At 48.3% G+C, this 18,812-nt stretch overlaps 1 protein-coding gene and 1 long non-coding RNA gene across 2 annotated transcripts in view; one reads left to right on the plus strand and one right to left on the minus strand.

Annotated features, from left to right (window-relative positions):
• Window positions 1-18,812, plus strand: part of LOC309338065 — a 188,005-nt gene that overhangs the window by 41,589 nt on the left and 127,604 nt on the right. The window lies entirely within an intron of this gene.
• The window catches only part of ELP3 (elongator acetyltransferase complex subunit 3), a 125,483-nt gene continuing 112,070 nt past the window's right edge, over window positions 5,400-18,812 (minus strand). The window contains exon 15 of the mRNA XM_081854777.1: window positions 5,400-6,623. Coding sequence (XP_081710903.1) covers window positions 6,547-6,623 — 77 coding nt within the window. The 3' untranslated portion in view covers window positions 5,400-6,546. The remainder of the gene's footprint in view (window positions 6,624-18,812) is intronic.

An 18,812-nucleotide genomic window follows, 5' to 3' on the forward strand; every position in this document is an offset into this window, starting at 1 on the left:
TTTCCACTTGGCAAATTGGAACCACTTGGCTTTCACTTACCTCATAGCTTGTTCCCTCTTCCATGTGACAGCCCTTCAAATATATTTGAAGGTGGCTATCCTATTGTCTCCTCTTTTCCAGGCTAAACACACCCAAGTCCCTCAACCGTTCCTCATTAGCTTTGGCTTCTAGACCCTTGATTATCTCGGTTGCCCTCCACTCCCCACGTTCCATCTTGCCAACATTCTTCCTAAATTGTGGTGCCCAGAACTGGACACAGTATATAGAGTCCCACTAGATCTCGGTTGATGAAGCCTAGAATAGAATTTGTGGTTTTGCTGCTGCATCACAATGTTAAGCTTGTGGTCTTCTAAGACCCCTAGATACTTTACACATGTACTACTAGCAATCAAGGTGTACCCCATCTTGTATTTCTGCAACTGGTTCTTCCTGCCTAAGTGCAGAACCTTACATTTGTCTTCACTTTGTGTTTCTTTAAAGAGAGAGCTGTCTGGTCAGATTGAGTTGCAGAAGGCAAAGCTCATGGGAACTGAAGATAGGGATCTGGTTCTGACAAGCGTAAAGGCTTTGCTTCTGCAAGAACACTAGAAGAGCCCGATTTCTGGATTGGACCAAAGGCATGTCCAGCGTCCAGTTCTCACAACGGCAAACCAGATGCCCATTACGGGAAACCCACAAGCAGAACACAAGCGCAATAGCAACTCTCTCCAGCTGCAATTCCCCACAACTGAGATTCAGAAGCATCCTGCATCTGACAGTGGAGGCAGCGCTTAGCCATCAGGGTCAGCAAAGGTTGTAGGAGGAGGTTAGCTGGAGGATGAAATTGCTGGCACCTATTTTTCATATCTACTGGAGGAGACTCTTGAGAGTCCCATGGACTGCAAGATCAAACCTCTCCATCCTGAAGGAAATCAGCCCTGAGTGCTCACTGGAAGGACAGATCCTGAAGCTGAGGCTCCAATACTTTGGCCTCCTCATGAGAAGAGAAGACTCCCTAGAAAAGACCCTGATGTTGGGAAAGATGGAGGGCACAAGGAGAAGGGGACGACAGAGGACGAGATGGTGGGACAGTGTTCTCGAAGCTACCAGCATGAGTTTGACCAAACTGCAGGAGGCAGTGGAAGACAGGAATGCCTGGCGTGCTCTGGTCCAGGGGGTCACAAAGAGTCGGACATGACTAAACAAAACAACAACAATTTTCCATATTGTGTGTGTCCTAATGGAAAAGCTCTTGCATACTCCTTGAATTATGGAATAAAGTCTAACTGGGATTTGGGCACTTGAACCCCACCAGGGAATTTCCCCTCACAAAGCCCTTTTGTTTTAGATATCAGCTGCCCTGCATTCTTTCAAAATTGCCCAGGTTGGTTTGGGCAAGCGCTGGCTTGTCTGAGGCTTTTTCATTCACAGCTCTGCGAGGCAACCCAGAGAGAAACCTGGGAGAAAACACCTCTTTCTGAAGCGTTTTGTGAAACCTGGCAGGTGGCGCTTGCAATGGTCCAGACAGGCATCCTTTTTCTTGCTTCTGTGGGGGCCTGATGTGCAGGGACTGATCCCTGCTGCTGTTTTCAAGAGCTGGGTACCACTGGGCCAGTAGGAGCTCACACTAATTTTCTCCTTTCTACACTTCATGGTTGCTTATTATGTGGCAGAACCGAGGCAGGTCCTGCTGTTTACTGACACCAGAACAAATGACTGGCCTGGTAGGAGAAAGGAAACAGCAAGCAGGTGTGTGTGTGTGTGTGTGTGTGTGTGTGTTCATGGCAATCCTTCAGCGGCGGCACGGTCAAGAGAATTTGACAAGCATCTTGGAAATCACCTGTTTAAAATTGTTGTGCTGGTTTGCAGGATGCTTTAAAAACCACAAGGAACGAATTCTAGACATGCAAGGAAAAACCGCCAAGTGCAAGCTGTCAAATTTGTAAGGTTAGATGAGTGGTTCTCAAAGGGCACAGCACGCCACACAGGTGGGTCAGGAGAGGATGGCAAGTGTGACGGGGAGATTCAAGGACAATCGAAGAAACATCTAAACATTTCAGTGCAGTCTAGTCTAGTCTAGTCTAAAGATCAGAAAAGAGAAAGGCTTCTTTGTGCTGATGAGTTGAGATTGTCTCAAATGAGACCCAATGCAAATGAGATTGCCCGGCAAAAGCAAGCTCACACCTCTCAGTGAGTTTGCATACCTGCTTAAGGAACATATGTAAGAGGCTCGTTTCTAATTATATTTTGGGAAGGATTACGTAGCTGCATTGTTTCTGTTGGTTTCTATTTCCCTCACTGAGCAGCAACTGCAGCCACGGGACATTGTTTTGCATTCCACAGTCAGAGTTACTGTTGGGTTCCCACGGGAATGGGAGACTGGATGTGACGTTCACTGGTTTCCTGTTTTTCACCGTTCTCTCGGTGTTCTTTGTTTCCGAGAGGAGTTGCTTCTCTGCTCTCACAGAGGCAAGATGCATGTTTGTATTCTCTCAGCATAGAAGTGTAAATAAAATTAAGAATGTAGCACATACTGCTTATCCTTCTGCTGTGTGACGACGCTCTGCTTGGGCTCAAGATAAGACGAGCCTGTATCAGCTTCAGCTTCAGATGGACCGAAGCTGGTCAAAATCTCACATTTTTATGCTCTCTGGGTGCCCCATGAGCATATTATAAAGCAGTTGTGCTCTGTGTTAGAAATCAAGCACTGCAGTGCACTGTTTTTGTTTCCCAATATATTTCTTATCAATGAAACATTCGGTGTGGAGCGAGCAGATTCTCATTCTGAAAGTGTTGGGCAGAGGAAAAAGCCTGAGAACCACTAGATCAGATCAAGCCTTGCCTTCCCCAGAACAAGAGACCTCTTTCCCTTGGTGCGATTGAGACCTGGCAGGGACCCCAAGAGAAAAAACGGGAAGTGATTCCCCCCCCCCCCAATGCTCCCAACCAACCACTTTACCACTTTTCTGGAAAGTCTGACTGTGTTTTTGGGATGAGGATGATCGCTGAAGAATTGATGCTTTTGAATTCTGGTGCTGGAGGAGACTCTTGAGAGTCCCATGGACTGCAAGAAGATCAAACCTCTCCATTCTGAAGGAAATCAGCCCTGAGTGCTCACTGGAAGGACAGATCCTGAAGCTGAGGCTCCAAGACTTTGGCCACCTCATGAGAAGAGAAGACTCCCTGGAAAAGACCCTGATGTGGGGAAAGATGGAGGGCACAAGGAGAAGGGGACGACAGAGGACAAGATGGTTGGACAGTGTTCTCGAAGCTACCAGCATGAGTTTGACCAAACTGCGGGAGGCAGTGGAAGACAGGAGTGCCTGGCATGCTCTGGTCCAGGGGGTCATGAAGAGACGGACACGACTAAACAACAACAAAGCTATAAATAACCACCACTCCCCCTGCAGTTGAAGGAACACTTCAGTGGAGTTGCATTCACAGAAAACCTGGGACTCAAGCCAAAATTAAGATTTATATCATGGGTGGAGAACCTGAGGCCAACAACTGGCCCAGCCCAGGCTCCATCTTGGCCTAAGAAGGCTATCTATGGCGACCAGCCACAGTGGCTACACTCTGCCTCCATTGTCAGAGGCAATACGCTTCTGAAAGCCACTTGCTGGGAACCACAAGCGGAGAGAGTGGCTGTGGCCCTCAGAACCTGCTTGCAGGCCTTGCTTGGGGGCACCCGGTTGGCCACTGTTAGGAAGAGATGGTGGGCTAGATGGGAAATTGGCGGGATCTAGCGGGGCGCGTCTCATGCTCTCTCTTTTGTGCTTGTGCTGAGGACAACTGCTTTGTTTCCATGTGCTTGATTCCATCAAAGCAGAGCAAGAGGCAGAGAGAGCAACCTCTGACCCCCCCTCAAATGAGATACCATGCTCCATTGCCCTGGCGGCCCGAAACAGCAACCTTGACATTTTGCGGAGAAGGGAGGGGGACCGTTTCCCTGCTGCTGCTGCTTCCTCCCCGAAGTCAAACAGGTCGAGGCCTCCGCGTTTGTTGCTGCTCAAAGCCCTTTCCTTTGTTAAGAGGCAGCTATGGGGGGTTAAGGGGGCACGAGGAGGGGGCTCACCCCCAAAGAAAGGGGGCGGTGCAGGTAGAGGCAAAGATGCAATGCGTGACCGGGGATTAGTCTTTAAGAGAGAAGGCAATAATTGGAGGGACCCGGCGGCCACTAAAAGCATTATCCACCCCACGACCCTTTCAAGAACAGGGCTCGGTTGCGAGGCACTTCGATAGAGCAAGTATTGTGTGGGTTCAAGTTTGATTCGGATCAAATCAGACCTTTGAGCTGTCCGTTGTCTCCCTCCAATTGGAAAGATCTCTCCCGATGCCCCATGCACAGAGAGACAAGGCTTTCTCTAGTGTTGCCAGCTGGAACGGGAGCAGGACGTTTTTCCGTGCAAGCCAGATGCTGGACATGAGAACATAAAATGACTCCGACAGGTCAGGTCGACGGTCCCTCTCGTCCAGCATGCTGTTCTCACAGTGGCTAACCAGATGCATGAGGGGAACCAGGACACAGGACCTGAGACAAGAGCTTCTCTCCTCTTCTGTGACTTCCAGCAACTTCGACTCCTGTGGCTTCCTCACTCACCTGTCCAGATGCCTTGGTTCCAACCAAGCTGTGCTGTCAGTGGAGGCAGTTCAGAGGAGGGCCTAGGACCCTCGGACCTACACAACCGCCTCTCCTGATATGCCCCGAGGAGGACCTTAAGGTCCACAAATAGCAACACCCTAGAGGTCCCGGGCCCTAAGGAAATCAGATTAGCCTCAGCCAGGAACAGGGCCTTTTCAACACTGGCCCCGGCCTGATGGAACGCTCTGTCACATGAGACCAGGGCCCTGCAGGATCTGATTTCTTTCCTCAGAGCCTGTAAGACAGAGTTGTTCCTTTGGCTTGGAATCAACTTGATCCCCTTCCCCTCTTTCCTTGCTCCTTCTGTGATGGAACTCGTATTTGGGGACTACCCTGGCTTTTCTGGTCCATGTAGGACCAGTCTGGATAGTTAGCCTTGGTGAAGTCTTGACGTTTTCATCCCCAAAAAGTTTTTGATTTGCATTTCTACTGAAATGAGGCTGCATTTTAATGTTGTATTTTAATCATGTTTTTAAGTTGTATTTTAATCAATAGTTTTTATACCTGGTGTTAGCCGCCCTGAGCCCGGTCTTGGCTGGGGAAGGGCGGGTTATAAATAAAACTTCTTCTTCTTAGTTCATGAAGCTTTAACAGATGTTGCAAAAGGCCCTTTAACACAGAGGCACAGCATCTTGTGAAATGCCCCTCTCCCCAGCAAAAGTAGGAAAAAGCACAGCCGTTTTTGCCTCGTGCACAGAGATTGGGGTGAAATCCTTGCCCCTGTAGATGAAATCCCCAACTCCCAGTTTGTAAAGACACAGCCAAACAGCAAAAAACAACAACACCTAGGAATTTATTAGCAGGAGCTTTGCAGAGGCTGCACATCTTTCATAAGCTGGCTCTCCGATCTCCATCTTTGGTGGCGTCTATGAATGCAAACCACAGAGAACCTTAGCGTCGACCCAAGGGCGCGGGGGGAGAGACCTGCTGCATTACAACTCCCACCAGCCGTAATTGATGGGAGTTTGAGCCCAACAAAATCTGGAGGGGCCCTGCCTCTGCTCTAAGTGCACGAGGACGAAGCAGTCCTGCTCTTATGCAAACATGAAAAAAAATGGAGCTTACAACATCTAGGAGAGGCTATTGCATTTGGATCTAGGATCCCCTCCTCTTTGGTATCCCTGCCCCCTCAGGGGGGGGGGGTTGGCATTTGTAAAATAATGCTGACTCTCCTCTGATGGAAGAGGCTGCAGATATTGACACCACGACGGACACTGGCACTGTTAGCGTATTTTCTGCATCGTGGGATTCTGAAAGCAGCACATGTTACAACTGCTGCCTCTTTCTCTCCCTGTGGAAGAACGAGGCAAAGATGCGCCACTGACAAGCGTGTTGAAACAAAAGAAGCCAAACTGCTAAAACCGGGCAGAATCCCTGAAAAACAACAGCCCAGAGTGGTCTTAAGCTCCCACAATGCAGAGAGGGCAGATGAGTTTTGCAACCTGGAGTTTTGGACAAGAGGCAGGGTTGAAAGCCAATCAGATGCAAACAGCTTCAAGAGAGCAAGGTGGCCGCAAGCAAAATTATCCTCTTAGGTCCTCCCTGGCAGAGGGGAAAAAAAAAGGCGAATGTACGCACTCTTCAGCCCAAGGCAAGTTGATAAAAGATCTCCACCTCAAGGTCCTAGTCCTCTTGAAGGCCCCTGCTGATAAAAGCAGGTGCTGGTGTATGAAAACCAATACAAACCATAGAATCGTTTTAAAAAGGGTGATTGTTCATTAGAAATTGGGGGGGGGGGGGACAGTCCCGGTGTAAAATGGGACACCGCTGAGTGCAAAAAGGCAGGTATCAAATTGCAGGCGGCTGTGCTCCCAGAGACTAGCTTTTGAAGCAGGAGGTTGCCATTCCCCTTCTGCCTGGAGGCCTCAAGAGGACCGAGGTTCAAAGACACGGCCTTGAATGCTCCCAGCTCCTCCCGTCTCTCTCAGTCCAGCCTTTTCACCATGTAGGGCCCATCCAGTTCGTAGCCGATCTTCCTGTAGTAGTCCCTGGTGCCCACACCTGTAAGCAAAAGTGGGGAAATGGGTCAGTGCAAGGAGTCTGTGGAAGAAAAGATGCTCCACAGAGGGTATCTGTCATGGACTGGTTGGACGCAGAGGAATGGTGGGAGGAGCTGGTCGGGGAACCATCAAGGGAAGAAGGATCAGAGCCCGGGGAGTGGTGGCGGGACAGTGATGAGCGGTTAGAGGGATAAGAGGTAGGAGACTGGGGAAAGGAGACTGGGGAAAGGAGACGTTGGAAGCAGAAGGGGTTACTGTTAGTTTCTGTGTGATGGCCTGGGAATCCGATTCAGAGGCTGAACCGGAGGAATCCCAGCCTGCACAGGAGTCCCCGCCTCCAGGGCCGGCTGAGCTGGGGCAGGGCCTTGATTCTGAAGCGCCTGCACCTGTGCCGGATCCTCAGGAGCAGGCACCAGGTGAATCCACTCTGGCTCCGGAGGTGGTTGAGGACTCAGTGCCTACAGGTGAGTCTCCCCCTGGGTCCAGTAACCCTTCAGCCTCTCCTGAACTGCAGTGGCTCAGGGCAGAGAAGCGAAGGGAACTGGTTTCTCCCAGGAGGAATGCTCGCCTTAAGGCCAGGAGAGGTGGGTCTCCTAGGGGCCGGGGCCGCCCCTGGCCTCAGAGAAGATAAAGGCCAGTCAGCCCAGTCCCAGGTTGCGGGAGCAACGTCGTTGAAGAGCTGTTTCGGCCAGCATCCAGTCCTGTTTCCCCCAGAGTTCCTGTCCTTGCCCGGCTTCTCGCTGTGGACCCCGCTTCGCCCGTGGAGGACTGTCTGCCGACCCTCAACTCAGGTCCTGGACCTCGCCCCACGGTAACCTCCCCCCTTCCAGAGATACTTTAAGCAACTATATGCACAAGGGCCACAAAAAGATTCTGATATAGAACAATTTTTGGAGAAAAATGGACTGAAGAAAATTTCAAGTGAAAATAAAGTACTCTTGAACCAGAAAATAACGGAACAAGAAATAGAAGGTGCCATTCAAAACATGCAATTGGGCAAATCTCCGGGGCCTGATGGATTGACTTCAAAATATTATAAAACTTTAAAGGAATGGATATTACAACCTTTGAAGGAAGTCTGTAACGAAATTCTTGAGGGGAAAAAAGCTCCTGAAACGTGGAAAGAGGCCTACATCACGCTTATACCGAAGACAGAGACTGAAAAGACCCAACTTAAGAACTACCGCCCAATTTCTTTACTAAATGTGGATTACAAAATTTTTGCTGACATTTTAGCTAAAAGACTGAAAAAAGTTTTGATGGGGGAGATTCATAGGGATTAAGCAGGCTTTCTCCCGAGAAGACATTTATCAGATAACGTAAGGAACATAATAGACATTTTGGAAATGTTAGAAGTTAATATAAATACAAAAGCTGTTTTGATATTTGTTGACGCGGAGAAAGCCTTTGACAATATTTCTTGGACTTTTATGAAGAAGAATCTCCAGGGGATGGGGGTAGGTCAAGGGTTCGAAAACGGTATAGGCGCGATATATTCTGAACAAAAGGCTAAACTTATAGTGAATAATGTGATTACGGAAGAACTTAAGATAGAAAAAGGGACACGTCAGGGGTGCCCAATTTCCCCACTACTTTTTATTTCGGACCAGCACATTCTGTTTGCCATTGCCACTGTGCAGCTGCTTAGAGTCACAAGACTCTGTTTACATTCCAGAGACATTCCATACTGTTGGAAGTCTCACGGGAGACGGATGTGACGTTAGTGGTTTCCTGTTCTTTTGTTGTTCAGTTGCTCTCTGCCTTTCACAGAGAGAGGGTGTGTTTTCTGTCTGCGTAGTAAGAAATAAACCACAGCGATGTAGCCATAAATCTCATCGCTTCTGCGTGCTGCTTTGATTCTCTGCTGAATGGGGGATGTGCCTGGAGCCTTATCAAAGGCTCAGGTCGTTAATTATCGTCGGAGGGTGATTCCGAAGGACTCGGCCGGAGAAGGTTGAGCTTTATCAGCTCGGTCGAACGCAGATTCCGACAGTAACAGGGCTTAGTGAGCCGGGAAAGTCGGTGGCAGAGGGAAGTTCAGAATCAGAGGCAGAAGCAGGAGAGGAGGCAGACCAAGAGGCAGAGATGAGTCAGGCGGGGAAAGAGTCACAGGGGTCTCCCCCTCCTGCCGCAACAAGCTCCCTTGCACCCATCTCCCAGTGCCAGAAGAGGCATGAAAAGGGCAGAGAAGGGGTTGGTTTCATGTAGGCACAGTCTCAAATTGCTTGGAAAAAGCCCTGGAGAGGAGATGTAGATGGCTGTGGGGAGGAGGGGACATTCAGTTCCGGCAACTGTTTTCAGGGAGCAAGACCCACAGGGAATGAGCTGCTGTGCTCATGAGGGCTGACCCTTGGCCGAGTCTGCGGAGATGGTGTTTTTGCCAATACAGTGGTGCCTCGCAAGACGAAAAGAATCCGTTCCGCGAGTCTCTTCGTCTTGCGGTTTTTTCGTCTTGCGAAGCAACCCTATTAGCAGCTTAGCGGATTAGTGCTATTAGCGGCTCAGCGGCTATTAGCAGCTTAGAAAAAGGGGGGGGGAGCGAAAAAAATCACAAGACTCGCAAGACGTTTTCGTCTTGCGAAGCAAGCCCATAGAGAAATTCGTCTTGCGAAGCGCCTCAAAAAACGGAAAACCCTTTCGTCTAGCGGGTTTTTCATCTTGCGAGGCATTCGTCTTGCGGGGCACCACTGTAAAGAGGTAATTCCAACTTTGAACTGTGTGGTGGACTAACAGGCATACTCTGTGACAGTATCCCAACTTGCATGGAGGGTGTCTCAAGAGATGCTCCATAGAGACCAGGCATAGGCAAACTCGGCCCTCCAGATGCTTTTGGGACTACAACTCCCATCACCTCTAGTTAACGAGACCAGTGGTCAGGGATGATGGGACTTAGTTTCTTATGCCTCATAGAGACCATCCCAACTTACTTGAGATTATTTCCTCAAGCTGAAGATAAGCCAGTTTGGAATCAACATGGCATCTGGCCCATCTGACCTCTTCCGTTGCTGCTCCCACTATGCAAATCCAACTTAGTAATGTCTACTGCATAGCAGCGGGTTGGATTGGATGACCCACGGGGTCCCTTGCAACAATTCTACGGTACTCCAGTCTTCCCTAGCCTGCTGCCTTCCAGCTGTTTCGGACCACAATGGTGCTGGCTGGGGGTGATGGGAGTTGTAGTGCTAAACAGCTGGAAGGTGCCAAGTGGGGGTGCATGCAGCTCTACTCTGACTGACAGAGGCACTCCCCAGATCTGCCCTGCCCTGCCACCTGAGATCTTTTAAAACTGGGAACCGAACCTGTGGCTTTCTGTGCCTAGAAGAACGCGCCCTACCACAGCTCAGGCTTCCACATGCGAAAACACCCACCCTCCTTCCGTTTGCAAGAAAAGGTGCCCTCTTTTTTAACTGCAAAACATCTGAATGCACATTCCAGGCTTCCACTGAGGCTAGGGGAAATGAAATGAACCGGGCGGGAGGAGAGGGAGAGACTTGAACCCAGATTCACCTCTCGTTTTTTGAACAAAAGCGAAGGAGTGGTAAATCTGTGGAAGGAACCCAGATCATTACGGAGGACTGAAGAGGCTCGGTCGCAGTCCCGAGCGCGGGCTGGCCTCTCCGGAGCCCACACAGCTCATCCTTTATCTCCACTCCAGAAGCACTTCTGCGTTCGGAGGCCACAATTAATTTCTCCCCCCCCACACTCCTTGCGTGGGAAGGGGATTTGCAAAACACAATTGTCTCCCACAAAGGCTCCTTTCCTCCCTCCTCTTCCTCTCCTCTGCTCCTTAATCAGATCCTGCCGCGCTCAAATCTTGGCTAAGCCCCGCTTGCGAGGAACGGCGGCGCTCCGCTAGCGTCCAGCAGAGAGGCAGAACCATTACAGGATAAACAACAGCTGCACCCCCCCCGCCGGGCTGAAAGCAGCACAGAGGCTTCCAGGACCCCTCGCGGGAAGTTTGTTCGACAGCTTTATCCTGGCGGAGGCCGATCGGTCAGGGCAGAGAGGGCGCTGCCTCGCCAAACTCGGCCCACCTTCAGCCAGCCCCGAACTTCCATCTTAGTTACAAGCCCAAGGCGTGGCAATGAACTCTCGGCTTCCTCCCTCTTAGGCCACATTCGCAACACCCATTACAGCAAGTGGCATTCCCACTAAAGAATTCTAAGAACATAAGAAGGACCAGGCCCACGGCAGACAGGATTCGACCTCATGGCCAACTCTCCCCTTCCTGTGGTTTTCATCCTGGCTAGCAGCCACCCATAGTCTCCTCCTCCTCCGTGAATCTGTCTAATCCTCTTCTAAAGTCATCCGAGTTGGTCGCCATCACTGCCTCCTCCATAGTTTCCTGTATTTTTCGCTCTATAAGACGCACCCGACCGTAAGACGCACCTAGTTTTTAGAGGAGGAAAACAAGAAACAAGGAAGCAACGCAAAGCCTCTTGAGCGAAGAGGCAGGAGTGCTCCCGCTGCGTTCAAGAGGCTTTGCGTGGCTATCCCCGAAGCCAGAAGAGCAGCATGGTGTAGTGGTTAAGAGCGGTAGACTCGTAATCTGGTGAACCAGGTTCGATTCCCCCGCTCCTCCACACGCAGCTGCTGGGTGACCTCGCGCCAGTCACACTTCTTTGAAGTCTCTCAGCCCCACTCACCTCACAGAGTGGGGGAGGAAGGGAAAGGAGAATGTTAGCCGCTTTGAGACTCCTTCGGGTAGTGATAAAGCGGAATATCAAATCCAAATTCAAACTCTCGCTGTTATGGCTTTTGGCTTAGCCGCGCAGCCTGCATTCGCCCCATAAGACGCACACACATTTCCCCTTACTTTTTAGGAGGGAAAAAGTGCATCTTATAGAGCGAAAAATACAGTACCTACGGCTTTGACTGGCTGGCTAAACCAGGTGCACACAGCCGATGGATCTCAAGCCCTTGGTGAGTTGGGGGCTTCGCCTGCATGCAAAGACAGGCTCCGCCAGGTTGAGTGGATGAGACCGAGAGTGGGTACAATAGTCAAGAAGGTGGTTTCTGCGCCTGCACTGTACAGGGAAGCGAGGGGCAGGTGGGGGCGTGTCCACCTGGAAAGGGAGCCCATCTAGGGAAAGGAAAACTCTGGTGCTAAGCTCCCACTGCCTTGCGTCAGTGAGAAAGGCTTCAGGAGTAAACCCTGACGAACAACCTGTACCCACTGCCCTGAAGGATATATTTGGGAGGAGAAAAGGTTAAGGAGTAAACCCAATAAATACATGAGATGTAATCGGCTGTGTTCTTAGATAAATAAGTTATACTATTCATAGTATCAAATTGTAAATTTCAACAGAAGTAACTCGTAAAGGGACCCCTGACCATTAGGTCCAGTCGCGGACGACTCTGAGGTTGCACGCTCATCTCGCTTTACTGGCCAAGGGAGCCGGCAAACAGCTTCCGGGTCATGTGGCCAGCATGACTAAGCCGCTTCTGGCAAACCAGAGCAGCGCATGGAAACGCTGTTAACCTTCCCGCCGGAGCGGGACCTAGTTATCTACTTGCACTCTGACGTGCTTTTGAACTGCTAGGTTGGCAGGAACAGGGACCGAGCAACGGGAGTTCACCCCGTCGCGGGGATTCGAACCACTGACCTTCTGATCGGCAAGTCCTAGGCTCTGTAGGGCCACCCGCGTCCCTATACTATGAATACACTATACTATGAATAGTGTATCTTATTTATCTAAGAACACAGCCGGTTACGTCTCACGTGTTTACTGAGTATGCTTTACGTGACCATAGGTTTGTTTGTTGTTGCTAAGGAGTAAACCCTACACAAATCTGGTGTGGAGTCCTTAAGGCAGTTAGATGGCACCCTGTATGCCTCTTTCTGACAACTCCTGCTGCCAAGCTGGTGCCCAATGTATTGCTCTGCTTTCCTTTGGACCACACCAGCGAGGCTGGGGGTGGGTGGGTTGTACAGTGGTACCTCAGGTTACATATGCTTCAGGTTACAGACTCCGCTAACCCAGAAATAGTGCTTCAGGTTAAGAACTTTGCTTCAGGATGAGAACAGAACCTGAGGTACCACTGTATTCTCTTCTGGGCAGCCCAGGACCTCCACACAAAATTCCCAGGCTTCTGTGAAGTACTTCCTATTACCCATGCTGGATCTTCCAAAACTCAACTTCATCGGGGAGCTGTAGTTCATTAAGAATTGTTAGGAGATACGCCCCCCCTTCTCTTCCCAGAGCTACAATTCCTAGAGACGTTGAGCAATCCATCTCTTTTCCCAGGGAGCTCTGGGTACTGTGGCTCTGGAAGAGAAATAGGCTGCAGGTTCCTCAGTTGTATCATATGCCCTGAAATCCATTCCCTGGGATTTTTACGCAGGAAGGATGATGGGCACTGCAATCTTGACCACTGGACTGCACTCCAGTCGGTCAGGCTGCCTCTGCAAAGTGCATCCGCCAAAATTTTGGGGTCCCTGCTGGGTCACGACAAACCCTCCAAGCAAACCGTCGCTCCTGGGGAGGCTCAAGCTATGCCTGCTTGAGTTGCGTTCATGCCCTGCTCATCCAAGGTCTCAGAATCTTGCGGCTCAGCAAAATGCAGACTTAGCTGAGAGTTAGGTATATTCGCCTCTCTGAGTGACGCACACTCGAGCATCAGGCAAAAAGTGGTGGTCAATGAAAAGGGCATCCTATTAGCCTTTTCTGTGTCTTTGCTGCCGCAATTCTCTCTCTTTTAAAATATTTTTTATTGGAATTTTATTTACAGCATAACACAACCCCCCCAATACACAAATCCACCCTCATTAAACATGAACATAACATACAGTGAGCATAACATACAACAATACAAACAACCAAATAAAAGACTTCTTTTATTCTGTATCTGGCCTCCTTGTTTACTTCTTATAAGCTGTTTCCTTTATGAATAATTATTAAGCTTTTTCTAACTATAACAAAGTCTTCTGCAGACATTAATCGAAACAAGTCCAGGCATGTATTTTAGGGCACTGTTTTGTGAAGTATTCTCCGCATTTCCCTCATGCTTTTTGAAACTCTTGTCTACTGTGATCTCTAATTGCCTCTGTTAATCTAGCCAGTTCAATATACTCTATCTTGCCATTCCTTTTTTGCTGGCACAGTTTCTTTCCCCCCAGTTTTTAGCAATTAGGATCCTTGCCGCTCCTGTGGAATTCTCATTCAATATGTGGAAGAGGATGCTTTTAATAGAATCATGGAACTGTGGAGTCAAAAGAGATCCCAGGCATCATTTAGTCCAACAACCTGCAATGCGGGAACCTCAGTTTCTGCGAGGGGGAATTTTCTTACCCCACATGAGAGAACAGAACAGGTCCAAGGCCTACCACCACCGGCACATGCACACTGCAGCCACCACATTGGGAACTTATTCTCTATCATGTCAGCATGATAGGCAGTGAGAAGCACAGGGTCCACCCAGAGAACTGTGTGGAACAATCACAACCATCTGAAGATGGTTCGCCCAAGGACTAAGCACGCAGCCCCGCAGAGATTTTAAGTAATATGCAGGGTTGACTGCCAGAATCCAACAGTTTATTTATCTTCCATTATACTGAAAGGTATCACCTTGCCGACGAAGTTAAAGCTCTGGTTTTCCAAGTAGTGATGTATGGAAGGGAGAGCTGGACCATAAAGAAGGCTGATCTCCAAAGAATTGATGCTTCTGAATTATGGTGCTGGAGGAGACTCTTGAGAGTCCCATGGACTGCAAGAAGATCAAACTGATCCATTCTGAAGGAAATCAGCCCTGAGTGCTCACTGGAAGGACAGATCCTGAAGCTGAGGCTCCAAGACTTTGGCCACCTCAGGAGAAGAGAAGACTCTCTGGAAAAGACCCTGATGTTGGGAAAGATGGAGGGCGCAAGGAGAAGGGGACGACAGAGGACAAGATGGTGGGACAGTGTTCTCAAAGCTACAAACATGAGTCTGACCAAACTGCGGGAGGCAGTGGAAGACAGGAGTGCCTGGCGTGCTCTGGTCCAGGGGGTCACGAAGAGGCGGACACGACTGAACAACTAAACAACAACATATTGAAAGGGCTGCCGCATGGAAGGCGGAGCAAGCTTGTTTTCTCCTCTGGAGGATAGGACTTGAACCAATGGCTTCAAGGAGATTCTGACTCAACATCAGGAAGAACCTTCTGACGGTAAGAGCTACTTGACACTGGAACGGATTTCCTTAGGAGGTTGTGGACTCTGTATGGCCTTCAGTCATGGGTGTCTTTGCTGAGATTCCTGCATTGCAGGGGGCTAGACTGGATGGCCCAACCCTAGACACCCTTTGGTGTCCCAACCCTAGAATTCTCTGATTCTAACACCCTTAATTATTCCACAATAGAGACACCTCTCTCGTTCTCTTTTAAGAACGAATCATGTTTCGTCTGAGGGTTGGTGGATCAGAACGTAAGAAGTGTCTGCTGGATCGGGCCAAGGGCCCAACTAGTCCAGCATCTTGTTCTCACCATGGGTAGGCAAACTAAGGCCTGGGGGCAGGATCCAGCCCAATCGCCTTCTAAATCAAGCCTGCGGACGGTCCGGGAATCAGCGTGTTTCTACCTGAGTAGAATGTGTGCTTTTATTTAAAATACATCTCTGGGTTATTTGTGGGGCCTGTCTGGTATTTTTACACGAGTAGAATATGTGCTTTTATTTAAAATCATCTCTGGGTTATTTGTGGGGCATAGGAATTCTTTCATTTCCACCCCAAAATATAGTCCGGCCCCCCACAAGGTCTGAGGGACAGTGGATCGGCCCCCTGCTGAAAATGTTTGCTGACCCCTGCCTTTGAGTCTTGTGTCTCAAGACTCTGTGGAGAGGCAAACTAATTTTAATTTTAATTTTGTATTTTAATCCTGTTTTTATATCGGCTGTTAGCTGCCCTGAGCCCGGTCTTGGCTGGGGAGGGCGGGGTATAAATAATAATAATAATTATTATTATTATTATTATTATTATTATTATTATTAGGCCTGGGGGCCGGATTTGGCACAATCAATTTCTCAATCCGGCCCGTGGATGGTCTGGGAGTCAGCGTGTTTTTACATTAGTAGAATGTGTCCTTTTATTTAAAATGCATCTCTGGGTTATTTGTGGGGCATAGTTATTTGTTTATTTCCCCCAAAAAATACAGTCTGGCCCCCCACAGGGTCTGAGGGACAGTGGACCGGCCCCCTGCTGAAAAAGTTTGCTGAGCCCTGGTTCTCACAGGGGTCAAACCAGATCCCCCAAAGACAAATGCTCTCTCTGCATGAGATTCACAGCAGCTTGTATTCACAGGAATATCCTGCCTGTGACATGGGAGGGAGCACATCGCCTTCTCCTCCCCGACCTTGTCTAATCCTCTTAGCAGGAAAGACTTCATTACAGAAACAGATAGGTAGCCGTGTTGGTCTGCCATAGTCAAAACAAAACAAATTCCTTCCAGTAGCACCTTAAAGACCAACTAAGTCAGTTCTTGGTATGAGCTTTCGTGTGCATGCACACTTCTTCAGATACACTGAAACAGAAGTCACCAGACCCTTCTATATAGTGAGAAGGTGGGGAGGGGTATTACTCAGAAGGGTGGTGGGAATGGGTGATTGGCAGATAACTGTGATGAGCCTGTTGACGACTCTTAACGACTGCAATAGGTCTTACAGGAAAAAGCAAGGGGTGAAAAGGTGAAAAATGGCTTTGTCATGTATAATGAGATAAGAATCCAAGAATCCAATCTCTGTCTTGTGATTCCTGATGTCCGATTTATGTCCGTTTATTCTTTGGCGTAAGGTCTGGCCTGTTTGTCCATCAAATGCCAACAGTGTCCTTCAGCTCTCTATATTGTCCAAACAGGCCAGACCTTACGCCAAAGAATAAACGGACATAAATCGGACATCAGACAGAGAAACCAGTAGGAGAACATTTCAATCTCCCAGGACATTCTATACAAGATCTCAAAGTAGCTGTTTTACTACAAAGGAATTTCAGAAATAGACTGGAAAGAGAAGCTGCTGAATTACAACTTATCACCAAACTCAAAACCATGGAGAAACCTGGTCTGAACAAAGACCTTGGATTCTTATCTCATTATACATGACAAAGCCATTTTTCACCCCTTGCTTTTTCCTGTAAGACCTATTGCAGTCGTTAAGAGTCGTCAACAGGCTCATCACAGCTATCTGCCAATCACCCATTCCCACCACCCTTCTGAGTAATACCCCTCCCCACCTTCTCACTATATAGAAGGGTCTGGAAACTTCTGTTTCAGTGTATCTGAAGAAGTGTGCATGCACACGAAAGCTCATACCAAGAACTGACTTAGTTGGTCTTTAAGGTGCTACTGGAAGGAATTTGTTTTGTTCATTACAGAAGTCAGATTACTCTCCGGTTTGCCTACGTACTTATGTTTCGTCAGCATCAAGTACGCAGGAGATGCAAAGGCTTCTCTCCTGGCTCCCGCTGCCCTGGATGTGTGCTCGTGCGGGGTTTTCGTTATTCAGTGATGAGAAAAAGTCTATCGGAACATGCTCAGAGGCATTCCTAAGAACGCAAGGAGAGCCTGCTGGGTCAGGCCAATGGGGCGGATCTGGTCCAGAGTCCTGTTCTCACAGCGGCCAACCAGATGCTGGTGGGAGAAAGCTGCAGGCAGGACTCGAACACAAGACCAACTCTCGTCTTTTGTGGTTTCCAGTAGCTGGCATTCAGACGCATCACTGTCTCTGACTGTGGAGGCAGAGTAGACCCATCCTGGCTAGTAGCCATCGATAGCCCTCTCCTCCTCCATGAATTTGCCCAATCCTCTTTTATTTTATTTTTTAAATGCTTTTTATTGACTTTTCTTCAACATAAACAAAACAAAATAAATACACTAAAGTTCTACAATCATGTGTCCACTTATTTTCTCAACACTCTATCAAGCACAGACTTCCCTTCATTCAGCAGGCTTTCTTATTAATCTTCATTTTTTGCAGGTTCTTGATAGCATCCTATTCACATCATAAGATTTATTTTAATCCTACTACAGTCTTTAAACTTCTACAATTATTACTTATACACTCTACAGATTTACTCCACTCTCTTCTGAACTTTGTTTCCTCTTGGTTACAGATCCTGGGGGTCAGTTTTGCTAATTCCACATATTCAACCATATTCAACCATTTTTGCCTGCCCTCCTCTAATGTTGGTAATTCCTGAGTTTACCATTTTTGGGCTACTAAGATTGTGGCGGCAGTCGTGGCACACATGAATAATCTCTGCTCTGCTTTCCTTATTTTATCTCCTATCAATCCCAGAAAAAACGCTTTTTTGGGAAAGTGTATTTGAACAGTTTTTTCAATTCATTGTAAATCTTATCCCATTTTTTTCTCTTTTTCTCACATGTCCACAAATGTGAAGGTTTTTCATGGCTAAAGTAAGTGTGATAAAAAAAAATGGTTAGAAATTATGGTATGTAAACTGCTAAATATGAGGTAAAATGAAAATCAGATGGGGGGGGACTTGGGGAAGCCCACCTAACAATGTTTAGAAAAAATAAGGATAAGATAAGAATCTGTATTGTTTGTTTTTCTGTTTGTGTTATTTATTTGTGTTATAAAATGAATAATTTTTTTTTGGGGGGGGGGAACGAAAACCACGTCACACGCATGCGTGGAAGCGGCGAATCGCATGCCATGCATGCGCAGATGCGGGTTGCGTTCTGCTCTGGATGTGAACGGGGCTCCGGAACGGATCCCGTTTGCATCCAGAGGTACCACTGTACAGTGGTGCCCCGCAAGACGAATGCCTCGCAAGACGAAAAACTTGCTAGACGAAAGAGTTTTCCGTTTTTGAGGTGCTTCGCAAGACGAATTTCCCTATGGGCTTGCTTTGCAAGACGAAACGTCTTGCGAGTTCTTGCGAGTTTTTTTCCTTTTCCTTTCCTTTTTCTAAGCCGCTAAGTCGCTAATAGCCGCTAAGCCGCTAATAGCGCTAAGCCGCTAATAGCCGTGCTCCGCAAGACGAAAAAACTGCAAGACGAAGAGACTCGCGGAACGAATTAATTTCGTCTTGCGAGGCACCACTGTATATGGAAGAAAAACTTTCTGACAGTAAGAGCTGTTCAACTGAGGAACGGTCTCCCTTCGGGAGGTTGTGGGCTCTTCTTCCTTGGAGGTTTTTAATAATAATAATAATAATAATAATTTATTATTTGTACCCCGCCCATCTGGCTGGGTTTC

This window comes from Podarcis erhardii (genome assembly GCF_964252035.2).
Source record: "Podarcis erhardii genome assembly, chromosome: 3".
Taxonomy (NCBI): Eukaryota; Metazoa; Chordata; class Lepidosauria; order Squamata; family Lacertidae; genus Podarcis; species Podarcis erhardii.